Source organism: Molothrus aeneus, chromosome Z (genome assembly GCF_037042795.1).
Source record: "Molothrus aeneus isolate 106 chromosome Z, BPBGC_Maene_1.0, whole genome shotgun sequence".
NCBI lineage: Eukaryota > Metazoa > Chordata > Aves > Passeriformes > Icteridae > Molothrus > Molothrus aeneus.
In genome coordinates this window covers 62,237,212-62,255,263 of record NC_089680.1, presented here as the reverse complement: position 1 = coordinate 62,255,263, position 18,052 = coordinate 62,237,212, and the positions used below count along the sequence as shown (strand labels likewise).

At 38.5% G+C, this 18,052-nt stretch overlaps 1 protein-coding gene across 1 annotated transcript in view; it reads right to left on the bottom strand.

Moving 5' to 3' along the window:
• Positions 1-17,495, bottom strand: part of CEMIP2 (cell migration inducing hyaluronidase 2) — a 37,301-nt gene extending 19,806 nt beyond the window's left edge. The window contains exons 1-9 of the mRNA XM_066569475.1: positions 17,117-17,495; positions 12,609-12,749; positions 11,772-12,333; positions 8,487-8,656; positions 7,032-7,220; positions 4,255-4,424; positions 1,546-1,755; positions 934-1,139; positions 308-377 (exon numbers count right to left, since the gene is read on the bottom strand). Of these exons, the coding sequence (XP_066425572.1) occupies positions 308-377; positions 934-1,139; positions 1,546-1,755; positions 4,255-4,424; positions 7,032-7,220; positions 8,487-8,656; positions 11,772-12,333; positions 12,609-12,749; positions 17,117-17,441 (2,043 nt within the window). The 5' untranslated portion in view covers positions 17,442-17,495. The remainder of the gene's footprint in view (positions 1-307; positions 378-933; positions 1,140-1,545; positions 1,756-4,254; positions 4,425-7,031; positions 7,221-8,486; positions 8,657-11,771; positions 12,334-12,608; positions 12,750-17,116) is intronic.
• Between the last annotated feature and the right edge of the window lie 557 nt (positions 17,496-18,052).

Below are 18,052 nucleotides of genomic sequence, written 5' to 3'. Positions count from 1 at the left end.
GAAAATAAAAGGATTTTTACACAGACACTACTACATTTCTATATTGACACTACTGTCAGGTCTATTAAATACAGAAGACAAGATCTCCTCTGTTGCAGCCACAACAAAGATTTTTGGTGTCATTTAAATGCACACCTAGACATACCCTGCACTTTCAATGGCAATATACTGCCAAACATAAAAAGATGCATATATATATATATATATATAAGGAAAATATATGTATATCTGGCAGTGTAAATTTTACAGATTTTACAAATGCCAGTGACATAAGTAGTTTGTCATGAATTACACCCATATGCCTTACCTGTGAGCCTGCTGCTGCATTATTTATAAGATGATTGTTGGGGTGAGAAATCCAGAATGTTGAAACGGCCCTGAAATATTATTTAGAAACTAGTTAATAAAGAAAACCTCTATCTCCAACAGAATTATCTTCCCTTTTAAACATCATCAGAAAAAAGTAAATCGATGAAGTAACTACTTCACGTTCAAAATACAAATCACAAAACCTTCCACATCTAGAAGTCAAAAATACCTTTTTTTAGTTCAGTGCACAGTATTGTATTTTAATGTTGTAGAGGTATCCCATGCAATGATAAACTGTTTTAAGAAGCTTTCACAAGAAACAAGTAGCATTCAGAAAAAATAGTGGTGACAACTTCAGAATATGCATACATTTACACAGTAGTCAAGATGCTCAACAGACTTCTAAGGTCCCAAGTATCACAAGATATTCCCATAAAATATTTTTTTTCTTTAATAGAAGTCTAAGTGTTATTTTTATTGCTATTTTTTAAACAGCAGTACTATATGAGCTACATTCATTAAATTATAGATTAAAATGTTTCCACCTGTACTTTGTCAAAAGATCATCAGCACTTTAACTGCTACAGCTGGCTGGGTTTTACTTTTTCATCATTACATACTCACATGCAGTCTGTGGCTGGCACTGGGACATAACTTCCATATACCTTATCCCTAATCCCAATACACATGCTGCTGTTTCTGTCTGTAGGTAGAAGAGTGCCTGGTTTTGTGACTAGCCCAAGGTTGTGGAACAACGTATTCCTCTGCTCGATGCCATCTTCTATGAAGAAACAGTGACCTAGTGTGTCATAGCCAATGGTGTCCTTTATCTGTAGAAATACAAGTTCATTATGTCAGTAGTAACAGCATTTACTGAGATTTATTTGACAAATACCATCTAGTTTTACTATCTTGGCACAGATGCAGAGTAAAGTGTCAGTATCAGCAGCTCAGATGATTCAAGCACATAGTTTTATTCATCCCTTACAAACACAGCGCTGTCTGGAGAGTTTAGCTGCCTTGCAGCTGTTTTACAGTTAGCTGCTGTAAGAATCTCAAAAAACCAGAATGATGAGAATGGTTAAATTACTATTTGTAGTAATTTATTTCTCCACTGAAATAAGAAAACCATTTCTGAGCATTGGATTTGCATAAGGGATGGGATTATTTTGACATTCTAAATGCTCTTTATAATATTTATTCCAACCTAATAGGTTTTACACTCCGTGCACCTACCAGCAAGCCATTAGTTGCATGAACATTCACACATCTAGAAAAACAGTGATGAATGGAAAGACCTTCCAGATAAGTTTTAAAAGTATATCCTCCTTTTTCATCCACATCCCCACAAAGGTGAAAGTGAACAGGATAACTTCCAATCTGCTGCTGGCCCATTTGCTTCAATTCCACATAGGAAAGGTGAACAGATGTAAAATTCTTCAAAATCTAAAAAAAATTAAGTCCAGAGGGAAAAACCAGTTTACTTTTTAATCAATGGATATTTTAAGTTAATACATCATCTACCCCAGATGTACAGAAGATAGATTTATTGTGTTAGCCTGTAGCAACTTCACACAAGTTATAACAAACATTACTGTGTTGCTCTACAAGAAGCCTTACAAAATGTATTACAAAATGTATTCTTCATATATGATTTCAAAATTTAAATCTCCATGAGGCTACAACAGAGGAATTTTCACCAGACATATTGCCAAATTACTGTTTGGTCTTTACCAGGTGTCAGATTAAATATTCTCCCATGTACTGTCCAACCAAACAGAAGTCACCCATATCTGGGCGTGTCAGTAAAGAAGGTGCCCCAGCACAGTCCATCTGGGACAGCCTTAGCTGAATAAAAGCCACAGAATTATGCAGCTTCAAAGGAACCTGTTGAGATACCTAGCCCAGTTGAAAGCTTGTTTGAAGCTGACCCAGCTTATGAAGCAGGGTCAGCTTCCTAAGACAGTGCTCAGAGAATACCTCCAGTCACAGAGATGCTCATGATACCAATTGGTTCCACCCTTTCATTTTCCCAGTATGTGAGCATTATTTGCCTTCTTTAAGCCTGGTCCCATTGCCTCTTGTCCTCTTGCTGTGCACCTCCAAGAATTGCTGTAGCCACACTGAACCCTCACCAGTACCTGAAGACAGCAAGAAGATCTCTCCTCTCAACTCCCCATCACTCATCATCTCACACTGCCACACCACCTTTCCAGGACTCAGACCAGTGCATCTATGTTTTCATTGCAATGAGAAGCCAAAACTGGACACTGCACTCCAGAGAAATGTCTTTACTAAGGAATATATGAAATAATCCTCACAATCATACAACTTCACAGTAATGTTACTATGTACAAAGTAAAGTCATAATGGGGTTGTAGCAGTAATGCAGGAAAGTATTTTCTTCCACCTAACCTGCTATGAAAGCATAAACCAAATGCAACAGCTAAACTGCAAGGACCTAACCTGAGTTAAAACCAAACAAAAAAACCCAGAAACCAAACAAAAACAAACCCTACTTTCTTTTTTGTAACTTCATTTCATTAATTTAGCTGTACTGAGTATTTATCAAAAATATCCATTTTCATAGGGAAGACAGTACGGTTTTTTCCTCCTCCTCTAATTGAACCCTTAGGTTTGCATGCCTAACATATAGAGGGATATATGTACCTAACATATAGGGTCAAAACCTGACCTTTTAGGCATCCTTAATCTCTAGCTCTTAACTACTGAGAAGCACCAAAACTGCAAACCATTGCCTCTCCTCACTGCTACTAAGGCCCCTTTAGGCTACCAAACTAGTGACCAGTAAGAAATTCAGGGTGTTCAAAAGCTATTACATTTCTTAACATTTAGGATCTCTCTACTTGAGCATATAAGATTAGCATAAGCCAAAAATACTTTTAGTGCTGAAGTCTAGGTTTGGCAGCAGACACTCACTACTCAGTCTCCTGGGAACAATTTAACTTTGATGAGTCAAAAAGTTTGCTTTCTTTTCTACCTTCCAGACAACTGAATGTCTGCTTATTTACATTTTGGTCACACTTAACAAGATTCACAGCTTGTCATTATCTTCTTTCATTACATTATCTTGAACCCTTGACATCTGGAGTCCACCTAACTTCCACAAAACAAAAACTGCCACATAGTAAGAATGGGGCTTATTTTCTTTCCCACTATTATGACCACCACTGTGAAATTAAAATCTGTATCCAAATACATTAGAAAGAGATTTAAACTGTGTTGACCACATAATGAACACAAATATATTTGCAATTAAAATTTGAGGCCTCAAACTTCTCTAGCATCACTGAAGCACTGCTGCTCAAACTTTAATCTAAAAATGTAATTGAACACCAGTTTAAATACTAGTTTCTAGAACTCTCCTTTCTCTCAGGTTTGTTTATTCATAATACAAGAAATCTGAAGCAGTTTCCTTTATAAAGTCTTAGTACTTTCAGACTTTTAAGATACTAAATATAAAACCCCGTAGTAAAAGTCAGTTTCTTCTCCCTCCATGCCTCTCTAGTGCTCAGGTTCAGATGGGAAATCTGAATTAGGATTCAATGCTCATCACCTGGGGAGGTACAAAGGCAGTGAAAGGAAGGAAGAGAAATGCCAGGGAGGTCAAGTTTTATTCTGTAATGTTATAGGATGCACATGCATGGATATCACTTGTTCAATCCCTGACATACAATGTTACAGTACCTGCTGGATGTTTCTATAACAGTTTGAGCATTACTTCCCTTCCTTTAATTTTGCAGATTCAGTCTTGAGGAGTTAAATCTAATCTGGGTAAAGTTAAGAATGAAGTAATTTCCACAAAAAGCAACTGAATGAATTGATGTTCTTTAAGTTTTTTAATCCCTTGAAGTTAAACATTAATCTTTTTGTCCTTAATATGCCTTTACATGACAGAAAGGTAATTTAAAACATTTTTCAAACCTTGATGTGTCCACCAAATGTATCGTAACTGAAGAACTGACACTCCTTTTCAAGATAGCAGGTATTTTCTGTCTCCCCCTTTATTAGGATGTTTCTTGTAAGAACTCCAACTTCTGCTCTCATGTCCACTCCATCAATTACTTCTCCAACATGAGGAAACTGAGGGTTTTCTGTCCAACAACAAATTCCAAAGCAGGAGGAAAAAAAACACAAAAAAGGCACCACTGATTAAAACCAGAATCAACTTACACAAATAAAAAAGATAACCGCAGCAACAAAACCTATGCATTCCTCTTCCTTAATATGCTCGTCTCTCTTAGCTTTTCTTATGGTAGATGTGTTTTTCATTTTAATAAGAAATCAATCCTCAAAACATATCAACATTTTATTTACAAGCATCTTATAGTTTTGATCCAATAGTTTGTGAACAGAATGGGAAAAAAACAAAGAAGAGTTTATTAATCCAATGTATCAAACTTTTAGTCAAACACAGATGCAGACTTGCTTTAAAAGAAAAAAATACGCTAGCTGCTTATAATCTGTTTCAAAGACAAAGTAGGAACTGAAAGTGAAGCCAAAACACTGTTTGAAAATGCTGTATTGATCTCCTCCTAAAAGAAAAAAGGACTTGCTTTCCTAACTAAATTTCTTCTTTATGTATCTTCAGACCAGCTACCTAAGAAAAAGGAAACTAGGGAAAAGAAGACAGTCTGGTTTTACACCTGTCTTCAAAAACCCAATCAATTTCTCATTGAAAGTAAGAAAATTATCTGGTTCTGTAAACCTTAAAAAATGCATTTATGCATATATTGATACCCTGAATACAGATTATCACTATCCCTCCTTAAAAAAAACCTACCACAACATGAAACAGAACTAAGAGAGACACCAACACTATATATGCTTCTGAGGATTTAAAAAGACAAGAGACATCTTAAATAGGACTGCACTCCTCTCCCTAAAGGCTTGTCTACTGTTTTTCCCTATATTTGACTAGAAACTCAAGAAATCAAGTGCAGAAAGAGCAACCAGGGCTCCTACAACTTTTTGGTTTTCCTACTACAGAAAGGTAAAACCAGTAAAAAACCTAGTAAAACAACGCAAGAAATAATTTCAAAGGATTATGTGCTCATCAGCATGTTAAGTTTACCATTACAGAGAAAATTCATTCTTTGTGGAACAAATATGTAGGGTGCCATGTGGATTTTTTAAAACTGTATACATTACTATGACAAAGAAAACTACATTGAGGGTGGCAAAGAACCCCAACTGGGAAAGTTGACTTTAAGTTCAACGCCTTTAATATCTTTTTAGTTACGATTTACTTTCAAAAAAAAAAAGCACCAAGATTTTGTGTTTTACACTGTATCTTGTAAAAATCTGATTTTTTTAACCTTTAAAAGCAGCTGCTTTTTCACAGCACATGATTTCCAAGATGAAATAGAGTCTACGCACACACACTACTCAGTGGTGACAAGAAACTTCTTAAACTTCATACTGCAACATTTCAGCTAAGTTTGCTCTTTAAAACACTGTGCCCAATAAAACACACCACATGACACATAAGAACAAAGCCCAGGAAATATCATGTTCAATAGCATTAAGTTAGGTATTCTGGTATTCTCTGATGGTGCTATCACGTAAACGTGGATATACTTTCCTCACACTTGAGATTCCTCAATACAGTACAACATACATGACCCGTGCTAACAAATGTGGGAGAAGCAAATTTCACCACCACCAGGACAGCCAGACTGGCAATCCCTTAAGGCAGAGGTGTACAGGGAAATCTGAGGGTGTTGACAGAGAACTTCCCAGTATGATGAAGAGCACTTTGAAGAAGAGGAAGTTGCACTGTGCAGAAATTAATTGGACAAAACCAGACTGAAAAGAGCACCCATGAGCTGCTGCAAACTAACACTGCAGAATAACACTTGTTAGCTTGTGCTAAGGACTGATGCTGCAGCCCACCAGGAGTGAGAAGGGAAGCTCCAGACCAGAAGCTGGAGGACATGAAGGGGGAGGGTGGTAACCATGGAGCAGGTGTGGAGCAGCAGAAGGAAAACAGAGATGCCAGCATAGCTGGCAAGCCAGTCCCAGGGGAGGTTCTTGTGATGTCAAGCAGAATGACTCAGATAATAAAAAGGAAATGGTCAACAACATGCATGACCATTTACTTGTGCATCACACCCAAAAGAAAAACAGATTGCAACTACTCAGGGATATCCTGTGAGAGCAGAATCTTGGAAGGGCCACTTATTTTATAACCATTTTGTTGGGGAGGTGGTAAAAAGGAGACTGAGGGAAAGGAGAAAAAAAAATTATGGGTTCAAAGATTGCAATTTTTTCCTTCCTGTTTTCATTTCTACTTTTTTAGTAACAACAGAAAAAAATTATAATGATACCAGTTCAAAAGACAAGAGTGACACTAAAGGCAAGAGAAACAAGAATGACCACAACAGCTATTCAAGCATGTGAAAAGACAGAAAGGAGCCAAGGAAGGAAAACAAGCCTAACCCCACTGGAAAAAAAAAAAAAATAAGGTATTCAATGAGCCTGGGAAGAAATGTGAAAGAAAAGTTAGCATGGTGAGCTGTGAGGCAGACCTGAAATACAGAGTCATTTCATAACAAGGAGAATTACACATCCGCCTATGTGGTAACAAAGCCATACAACAATTTGAGAAAAGGCTGCTCTTTACTGCTGACACTGCAAGGGCCTGTCCAGCAGCAAACACATACTTCACACTGATCTTCAGGTGGTGACTGCTCTCATACCTTTGACTTTAACCTGATGCTTGGTGCATTCTGTGCAGGGAAGGAGGGTGAATTCCTCTGTCTGATACATTGAATAGTCTGTGCTCGCAACCACAATCCTGTCTCCAGGCTCCCAACTACTAACATCATCCAGAAGGTTCAGTATTACTCCACCCACCGCTTCCACCTGGAAGCCTGATATTGGGACACCTAATTAAAAAATAAAAGAAAAGGAAACAAAGATTATACTCGCCTTTATATGAAACAATTCCCAAGAAGATACTAACAAAATATATAAGAGATTTTGCAGGCCCCAAAGCCCTCAAAGTACAGCTTTTCCCTCAAACATGCCAGTGTGCGATGTCTTTACAGCCTGCTTACTTATTCGATCTCAAACAAAGCAAAGGGAAAACACAGAAACTAATGGTGACTGGAATAAACCATTATTTTTTATTTTTCTTCAAAAAACCCTAGTATCGTATGGCAATAATTTGTAGGTCCAGCTACCTCTGCTTTTTTCAAGTGACATTTTTTTGCTGTTTTAAACTGTACAGATGTAATCAAGGACATGGAAAACTAAGTAGAGGGCTTTCTTTTCTAAGCACAACTAATAGAAGAGTTTGGCAGACTAAGCAGCATACACATAGACTTTCACTGGCTCATGATGAATTTGCAAAAGTTCAGCCACTTTTGCTAACTCTTGAATCTAATGCTACAGCACCAGTAAGTAAAAGAGGTATTTTGGTAGATTTTTTTTTTTAATGTAAGTCTTTACATTTTCATGGGGCTATCAAGAACAGTAAAGGAGTAGTACCAAATAGCTCAACTGCCTAACAAATAAATTTATAACTACCATAAAAAAATTTTGAGGAAACACAATAGCATTTAGTAATTCTAAAAACAGAAAGGGATTATTACCCATAAAAACACAGATCTAAGATATCTTAAATAAATAAAAAAAAAAAAAAAGGATAAAAGCAAGCAAGTGGTAGGTCTTCTAGCTTTTTATACCACAGATTCAACTTTGTACCTGAACAGCTGCCTAAAATTCAGCACTCTAAGAGCAACCAAAAATCGTATCAAGAATAAAAACTTTCTTTTGGCTTCTAAAGTTTGGGTTGTGTTTTTCATTTTTTTGTACCATAATCAACATCTCAGAAGCTGAAAATCTACATCATCTGCCAGATTATGAAAATAAATTTTAAAAGTGTCAAAACTTATTAGACTCCTATCTTCATCTAAATATACTTGAATTTAAGACTCAATATTATGCTGCTCACACATTGTATACAAACAGAGTGAGAAATAGGTAGTACTGAAGAACTGTGTCCTCCTATTTCATCCAGAGCAAGAGAAAACAACTTATAGGAGCATTCAAAAATTTAAATTACAACCAGAAGTTTTAGTGAAAAAACAGCATATGAAGCATTTTTTCTTTTTCCCTCAAATGTAGAATTTCATAAAACACTTTCCTACCATCATTCCATTCGCTGTAAGCTCTCACAACGAACTTCTGACCATCCACTGTGAAAAACTCTTTCTGAGCAAGAGCTTTCCCACCAGTGCTGTGGTTTTCATAGTTTCTCACTGATTCATTACAGGAAGAATTTCCACCACCTATGACACCAACTAAAGCCCAGGCTTGCCTGTGAAAATCAAAAGTAAATGTTTAAATATAATGGCCCTTTCAAAATTCTTTACAAAACCAGGAAAGGCAAGGAGTATAGAGATCATAAAAAACCCTTTTGCTGCTCTTCCAAATTAATTTTAAAATGCAACTTCAAAATGTAGAAGGAAATGGGCAGATGTAACAGCAGTGAAAAAAAAAGTTTAAAATAACTGGGAGTCCTACACACAAATTGGCAGACAAGAACTCTTACTGGAGAGGGCTTTCATATACATTTCTAGTAAAACATTCAACAAGATACACATTTTTCCAAAGCAAATTGCTAGAGATGTGTGACAAAAGTCACACAGGATCCTACTCCCAAACAACTTTAGCAGGGCCCAGGAAGAGCAGGAGTCTGTGCCAATGTTCCTGCCATTTGCCAGCAACACCCCAAAGGAGCAGTCAGGACTCCAGAGGACCACAGGTTCCTCAGGCCAGGAGGGATGGACACAGCCAGCACCACCACAGCCACTGGTGCTCACCCCCATGCCAGACAGGCAACAGCTTTTGAATCTTTCAGGGTGCTCAGAACCAGAAAAGGAAATGCATGCTGTTACACAACTTTCATACAATATACCACTCATGTGTGAGTGTTTGGAAATTGAAAGCAAACCATGCACCACATATAGCTGCCACCAAGTTCAAAATAAAAACAAGTTTATTTTGCTGTCCTTTACTGCTCTGTAATGCCATAACCATGTGTGCAAAGAAGCAGTAGAGATCATCATAAAAAAGCCAGACAATTTTAAATCATTAAAGTTGAATCATTTACCCCACGTGAAAACAGCTGGACTGCAGTCTGTTGCTAATTATTAATTCAAAGGCAGATATTAAACCCACCTTCAATCCAGTTGCCTTGATTTTAACCCTTCTTGATGTTTGTGTTGATTGGGATCAAAAAGCCAAACAATACTTTAGCATTAACATGTTCACAGAAATACATAAACATACATATTTACAGAAGTACCTACTGGGCTAGCTTTTTAGTAGCAGCAGCAAACAAGCTGAACATTTCACATACCAACATTTAAAATAAAGTTTTTTTGATGCATGTTTTGCATTCTATGTGTTGGTGGAAGAAGTAGAAGGGGAGAGGGTTGTAATGGAGTATTCACCCCCATGCTGATATCTTTTTCACTACCATGAGAGGTTTAAGAAAATGACCTGCTTTTCCTGAGCAACCCATCAGGGACAGCTTCTTGCCTATCTTCCACTGCAGAACAGTTTTATGTGTTTACAGAGCTTTTACCAACTGAGGAAAGCAGACAAGGATCAGTTCCGCAGAGAGGCAAAAAAGGCTGCTTTTTCCCAGTTACATGATGCAGTTCCTCATTTCAGACAAACTGTGTGGAGGTCATGGGCAGAGACAAATCCCAGAAACATACACCTCTCAGGACATGCTGGGCTGGCTGCACCACAGCCTGAGCAATGTGAAGCCACACAGGCTTTGCTGCTTTCAGGAACTGGTATTCTACTATGGAACATCCAGGTCCTGGCACTTTTGGCCAAACTGCTTCAGAGGCAAGAGCATTCCATTCCACACCCCTGTGCTTACACAGCCAGGGACATAAATGTAATCCTGATGGGAACTGAGGTCAGAACATGCCATCCTGACTGACACGCCTCTGCCAAAGCACAGGGAGGAAACTAACTGGAATCCAGATGTCAGGGGATAGCAAGGGATAAGAATAGAACGGAAAAACCAAATGACCAATTTCCTGGAAAACACTGGACAATACAAAGAGGTTATACAACACCATCCCAAAAGAACAACAACAAACTGGGTATACTTTGCACTTATATTGTTAACTCAGAATCACAGATTCATTAGGCTGGACAATACCTCTAAGATCATCAAGTCTAGCCTTTGACCAATGGCCACCTTGTCAACTAGACCATGGTACCAAGTACCACATCCAGTCATTTCCTGAACACCTCCAGGGATGATGACTCCACCATCTCCCTGGACAGTCTGTTCCAATGCTTAATAACCCTTTCCCTTAAGAAATTTCTCCTACGTTAAACTGTAAAACTCTCCTGATGTAGCTTAAGGTTACATCCTCTTGTTCTGTCACTGGTTGCCTAGAAAAAGATGCTGACCCCCACCAGGCTTGTAGAGAGCAATAAGGCCCCTCTGAACCTCCTTTAGTTCAGGCTAAATATTCTCAGCTCCCTCAGCAGCCCTTCATATGACTTACTACACTCTAGACTCTTCCCCAGCTCCATTGCCCTTCTCTGGACACACTCCAGCACATCAGTATTGTAGTAAGGGGCCCAGAACTGGACACAGGACTCAAGGGGTGGCTTCACCAGTGCCCAGTACAGCACTGCCATGGTCCTGCTGGCCACACTATTGCTGATACTAGCCAGGACCTTCATGGCCATGAGGGCACATTGCTTTGTGTTGCCCAGAGCAGAGTGGACAACCCTCTGTGGCACAAAGCCAAATTCAGAACATGCACTGCAAAAAGCCATTTGCAACAACAAAATGAAGAGCAATGAGGAGCAGTGTAAGTTTCTTGCTTTAATAACTCCTGTTATACTTTTTCTACTGTTTCACCATCCAAATCCTGGCCAATTGAAAGGAATGGTCAAAAGACAGAAACACCTTGTAACTGCACTTCAATCATAAAATAATTTGACAGATCAGCTCCTGTGAGAACTCTATGGAGAGGTAACATACTTTTATTTCAACAGTGCAGGAGTATGAATAAGATGTTGATACCTGGGATTAGTATCCCTTAGAAATAACATTTTGGGTTGGAAGGAACCTTAGAGATCCTTTAGTTGCGCTCATTGCTCTTCCAATGTCATACAATTAAAAGCTTCACCTAGCAACTGTTACCTGTCTATATCTTAGTTTAATATCTATAAAGAACAGTGAAAGCAAGTAATTTTGAGTAAGTAAAAAAGTATGTCACACAGACACCAGTCTCTGCACTGTACTGCTAACTGAATACTATTACTGCAGCTCTATGTACAACACAAGAACTCTCTGAAAACTTTATGAACTGTCAAAGTTTAACAAATCCCCCACAGCAGAATCTGCATGTCATCTTTAATCAACACAAAGGGGAAAATAAATTACTTACCTGTAACTTAATCCTCTGACAAACCTACTTCCCAGAAGATTTTGAATAGTCACTCTGGTTTCCTCCAAAAGATTTTTAGCAGCTGAATCTCCTACAGCAATAGCAATAATGCGACCAGGATGCCCATTTTTCAGTAAGTTCTGGAGCTTTAAGCTTTCCTCTGCAAATTCATGAGTATCAAACTTCAGCACTTCCAAAACCTCCGCTGTATCCTGATCGATCACTCTAACATTTAGTCCTCGGGAAAAATTCTTTTTAAATGTGTAATGACCATAGGCCAGCCCTGAGAAATATATAGTCTTTGACAGAAGAGTCCATGATAACTTCTGGTGCCCGTGCAACTCCAGCGTTCCTTCAGGGCCCACACCAATAAATTTTTTGCCAAATTCTGGCACATCAGCACCTTCGTTTGACTTCCCATACAAAATAATAGTTGCTTTGGATTTATAGCGGCATTTCTCTGCTCCAACATGAAGCATTCCACCATCCTTTATCAGGATAAATCGAGTTCTCAAGGTAATATTTTTAGAACCTTCTTTATCATCACCAAAAACAAGTAAACCTAAAGGAAAAAAAATATTTCTGTACATCAAAGCAAAATTCAGAGAGACTCAAATAACCACATTTTGCAGAAAGAACAAGAGAAAAATTACAGATTTATTTTCACACCCATGAATTAAGTTATGCTCTTACATATATTTAAGAATATGTGAGAAAGTAACTACTACCAATTGTGATTCATCTTTCTAAGCATTTGCTAGTTTATTTTTTGTGCAATCACAGAAGTAAAAAATACACAGGACACTGAAGCAAGGTGTTCATCTTGCTTTTTCATACCTCCATCCTGTATAACTATAGAGTGTACTGTAGCATCTGAGTTCAGACGAAACAAATCCCCTTTTTTGATAATAACTTGTTTTTCAGGATCTTTTCCAGGGCTCCAGTTTTTAAGGCGAGGATTCTGATCAGGACAATTCTCTGCAATACAATGTGAAAACATTTTAAAAAACAAACATCATCACATCAATCAAGGCAGCATTAGGATGAACAGAAGTAAGAAAGGGTCAGTCACCCACAAAGGACGCCCACATCCTTTTGTGGTTTTGACACAGCAGTCATTGCATTTGATTAGCCAAAAAGACACCTGAAAAACAGCCAAAGTATCGGGGTAAGAAAGCATTCTCTACTGAATTAAACCAGTATTGACCACACATTGACCATAGATACTTTGGAACCCCATGTGATTTTTCTCTTATTTGCTAGGTCACCTGTTTTAGATAAGAAGAGATAAGCAGAATGCAGTCAGACAGAGAGCAATCACTGAGCACTGAAAGCCTTAGGCCAGCTAACTAGGCTAACATGGTTATAGAGCATCTAAATATCCCACCCCCTCAAGGTCTCAACCTTGTCAGAAAGGCTGATCCCTTCTTACTTTTAAGCATTCAAATCATTCTCTCAGTGGAAGTTTGCAGGAGAGACAAGACACCCTGAAGATATTTAGTATAAAACCTAAGATATTTAGTATAAACCTAGCTAGAGCAGTTTCCCGGGACATGAGACATTTGGATCTAACATAAATGTCTCATTTGTACCCCTTAGGAAGTCAGCTTAAATATCAGGCTACAAACAAGAGCAAAGACACATGCAGTCCTTGCTGAAAGCCAGGACACCACACAGGCTATAAACTGAGCTACAAGGCCAGGGTTAGAAGAGACAACAGCAAGAAGTGACAGGCTTGTATGATTTCAGACAAAGTTACAGCAATGTAGTATTTATACCACACACCTCTTTAACAAATTAAGCATCTGAGTAATGTGGAAGCATAGACACACTATAAAAACTGGAAAGCAGATTCCTTGGATTATCTTATCAAAATTAAAAATGAAAATTAAAAAATTTAAAGATATTTTTCCTGTGCAAAAGACAACCAAAAAGTTACCAAAATAAAGATGTTAGCAGGCCAACTGAGGTTAACAGCCAAAATAGCCTTTTCACATCCTGTCTTCTGAAGAAATACACCCACACTTCTGAAGTACTACTTCAGAAGCAAAAAGCTATCAGAAATAGTCCGTTCTTGCAATAACTAAAGAAACCAAAACCTATCCACAAGTTTAATACAAGCCAGCCTTAGTTTTGCAAACAGAAATGTTTTTCCTTTGGTATTAACTGTCCGCATTTCAAATCCCTCCCAGCTCAGGAAAGCCACATAAACCAAGATTTGACTACCAGTGGGGAAAAATTAGCAAACTGCAGAAAGGGCAGAAGGCAGACAAGTAGTATTATGATAATAAAAACAAAATAAAATCTTTAGGGAGGAACCTATGAAGACAGCTTTTAGAAAATGTAATTCAACATGAAGAAAAACTGAAAAGCCAGGAGAGCTGCACTCAGCAAGACTGCTGAGCATTCACCAGATAAAGGCAAGTCTACTGCCTGACTCATGCAGAGTCCCTAATCCCTTTTCCCCAGACACCACACACACAAGCACTGTGAAGAAACACTTATTTCCTGGCCGGTAGCAAAGGGCAGCGTGAGGAAACCATGAGTCAGCAACCTGATGACTTCTGCTTAGTGTGATTCACAGAAGAAAAGATCTAGTGAACATGTATTTTCCTGTTGAATCAGAAAGAAGACGTATAAAACAGTGAATAAAAAAAAAGAAAATATTTTAAAATCTATTGTACATTACAATCCAGCAAGAAAGCTATCAGAATCAGAACCAGGCACTCTTGTAAAGTAAACATGCTTTAGGGGCACAGTGGGTCAACTTTTTGGCAAGCAGATCAGAGGTTTAGCAAAAGTATTTTGAAATTCTCCCTTAGCAGTTGTGGTGGGCCACATGAAAACATCAAATATTTAGAACTTCACCATATGTTATCTCCAAAATTATGAAGTAGATTTTACAGATAACAGTTACTGCCTTTAAAGTTAAATAAAAACAGAAGTACAGACCAGAAACTGTTAGGTAGTGATGATCTTGCCAAATTTAGGCACCCATGTTGAAAATTTTTCAAGTCAAGCCTCTGCTTCAAACATTTCTGTAAAAATGGGTCAGTATTCCTTCAGGTTTAGTAGCTTCTATTGGAGCTGAGGGGCAAAGTAGAATTTCTGCAAGTAGTGGAGGAAAAGTACACCATCCCCCCCACAAGAAAGCATCCTGACCAAAAAAAAAGTCCATTGCTAGAACCTTTCATGGGGACAAATTTGACAGGAGAAAAAGATAAGCAGGGAAGAGTTCTCAAGATACAACTAAATAGTTACTTTCTACTTGTTTAGACACCATGCCTAGAACTCTTAAGGCCTCTGGGAAAAACTTATCAGTGTTATATTATGCTCAGCAGAAGTTTGTAAGACTTTGGCAGCTACATTTCAGCTACATTTTCTGAGGATCCTGTTTACTCTAGGCAAGGTCCAGCTGAGAGCTGGAAGAGTGAAGAACTTTTCCCTGTCTCCCCAGCATAACCTTGCATCAGAGGCCTGGGGAAATGGGGAAGGAAATTGCATTTCCATTGATCTCCAGTGTTCAGGACTCTTTAGATGAGTCAGGAATACAGAAGCATGGCGGAAACAGAAACCAGCTGATAAGCAAGAACAGAAATGCTGACAAGCAGCATCTTCCCTTTGGGGAAAGTACGGTAGAGGTTTAGAATTTACATGCATTTACTACCAAGTGCCACATTCCTTCCACTGCCTTTTAAACAGCCATTAAAAGTTCTGACAATATGGATTTCCAACTAGTCCCGAAGAAAAGCACACCTAAGTGGAACAGGTGTTGATCACTGCAGTACCACACATGCTTGGGTCAGAGCTATTATGTTTATGCACATTAACATTTCAAACTGCTGGGGAACTTTTGGGGAGTTTCTGCAACATCCATACTGCAAGATTAAAACATCAGCCAGGCTTTTCTTAGTCCCTGTAGGAGTTTCTCTTGTGTCAGGGTTTCACAGTATCACAGAATAAATAGGGCTGGAAGGGAGCATAGTGGGTCATCTGGTCCAGCCTCCCTGCTTAAGCAGAGTCATCCCAGAGCACATTGCATGGAATTGTGTTCAGACAGCTGTGGAGTAGCTCCAGTGATACTCCACAGCCTCTCTGGGCAATCTGCTCCAGCTTAAGGTCACTCACACAGTAAAATTCTTCCTCATATTAAGGTGGAGCTTCTTATTAACTCTTGTCTTACTGCACAACAGCACCAAGAAGAGCCTGGCTGCACTCCAAAATACTTCAGAGTGTTAACTGGTAAGTCACCCTCCAGTCTCCTCTGGAATCTGCAACCAAAGTACTTAATGCATATGTACCCATTACCAGAAGTATGTATCATAACAGAGGAATGATCCTCCACTTACTAGTCCCTAAGGTTTTGTTATTTTCCTTCGTAATTTATTAGGAAAGTTCAGCAACTTCACCCAAGGAGGTATCTCAGCAAGCCACCACAAAGAGCATTTCAGTTGAATATGTGCATTTATTTTGTACTGTCATCTGAAACCTTCAGTTGGTTATCTGATTTGTTCAGCCTGTGTTGCACTGACTTTGGAAACAGCATCTTTTTGATTACTATGTCAAAAGCCACTGAGAAGTCTGTTATTACAGTAGCCAACAGTTTCAATTCAAAATCTTGTTTAGCTTCTAAAAAGCTTCTGACTTCCAAACAAAGTCACCAAAACAACCCACACTCCAAACCGTACTACCAATATTTAGCAACTACACCTCATACCATCTTCTAGGAGTAATTGACTAGAGGGATGTACACTTTGTGGTCACATGACCTGTTGATGCCTTAAAACAACTGACACATTTCAGAGATTCTCCAAATTCCAAAAGAGTTGCCCAGTTTTCTAAGATGAGCTGAAAACAAAAAATCAGGGCTAATATATAAAAAAGGTCCCTGCCCAATTTGCATATAAACAAAACAAACACATACTATTAGCATAGGTTCTCAAAGACTTTTAAATAATTTGACTTTAACACTTTTTTACTATCTTCCTTAGTTACTGCTGAAACAGACAGGATTTAGTTTTGTCTACAATTCATGAACAGATGAGACAGCTTCTGCAGATACAAATAACTATGCTTATAAAACATTCATGCCTCTTTCTCCCCTCACCATTAATCTTTATTTACTGCTATGCCTTTCTGTTTCATGTAGGTAAATTAAACCATATGTAATAAAAACAACAGTGATAACAAAAAAGGAGCTGATCTTTGCCCCCAGTCTCTGCCTCCTCTGATCTTAAAATCACAGTGAGTGTCCTATTATCTTTCAACAATTATCCTGACGCTAAATTATTGAGTTATGTTCACAGGTAGCGTAACTTCTAGGATGATTTTTTTAATGAACTTACCATCTGGAGCATACTTTGAAGCTATTCCCAAAAAAATCCCCAGTGCAACAAAAAGTGAAAGGCTAGAAATGGCAGAACAAATAAGAGTATTTTTGTGTCTGTTGGCTTCTGCATGTCGGCGGTGCTGCTCCACTGGTAAGGACGGGAGTCTTGTCTGGGCTTCCTGTCTCACCGAGGTAAATTCTGCTGCAGCATGGCTCTGCGAAGGTGGCGGGGGACGGAGAGGGGCAATTCTCCCCGGGACATACCCCGAAGACCTGTGACTGCTCCCGTTCTGAGGACGGAGGAATGCAGGGGAGCTCCCCCTGGTATCAGTGCCTTGCATGTTATAAAGTCACTGGAACACACACACAGAGGGAAAAAATGAAGAGACAGGTTTTCAGAATACAGATCAAAATGCATGAAATAAAAAAAGAAATAACAGCAAAAGGCAATTTTAAGCCACCTATGTCAAGAACAGCCCCTGAAGCTGTGAATATTTACAAAGTATCTGTTACTCAGTCGCTACTGGTCACTTGCCATGGTATAAGTGCATGGAACAATATATGTGTCTTCAACACAAACTCAAAAGCATGTGGTGAGGGAACCCAGTACAACAGACCATTTCTTCATAGTTCCAGTGGGTACTTTTCACTGAGTATTTTCACAGTTAACTTGTATTATGAGATTAAGAAATCAGATGAACAATGAGAAACCTAGCAACCCCTGCTTCCCCACAGTTATGCAAAGAATGTCTAAATGTATTTTTTCTGTACACAGAAGCTGAACAAACTCCTCACTTTCCCTTACAGAAAAGAAGCTTAAAAAGATAAGCCTGCCTTCTACACTGGAAGCCCTAAAAGCTGTTTAAATTAAAATACCAAATACCTTTTTATTTCTAGTCATGCTGATGCAACTTCGTCAACACTTTTAATAAGCCGAGGTGCATAGAGCCAG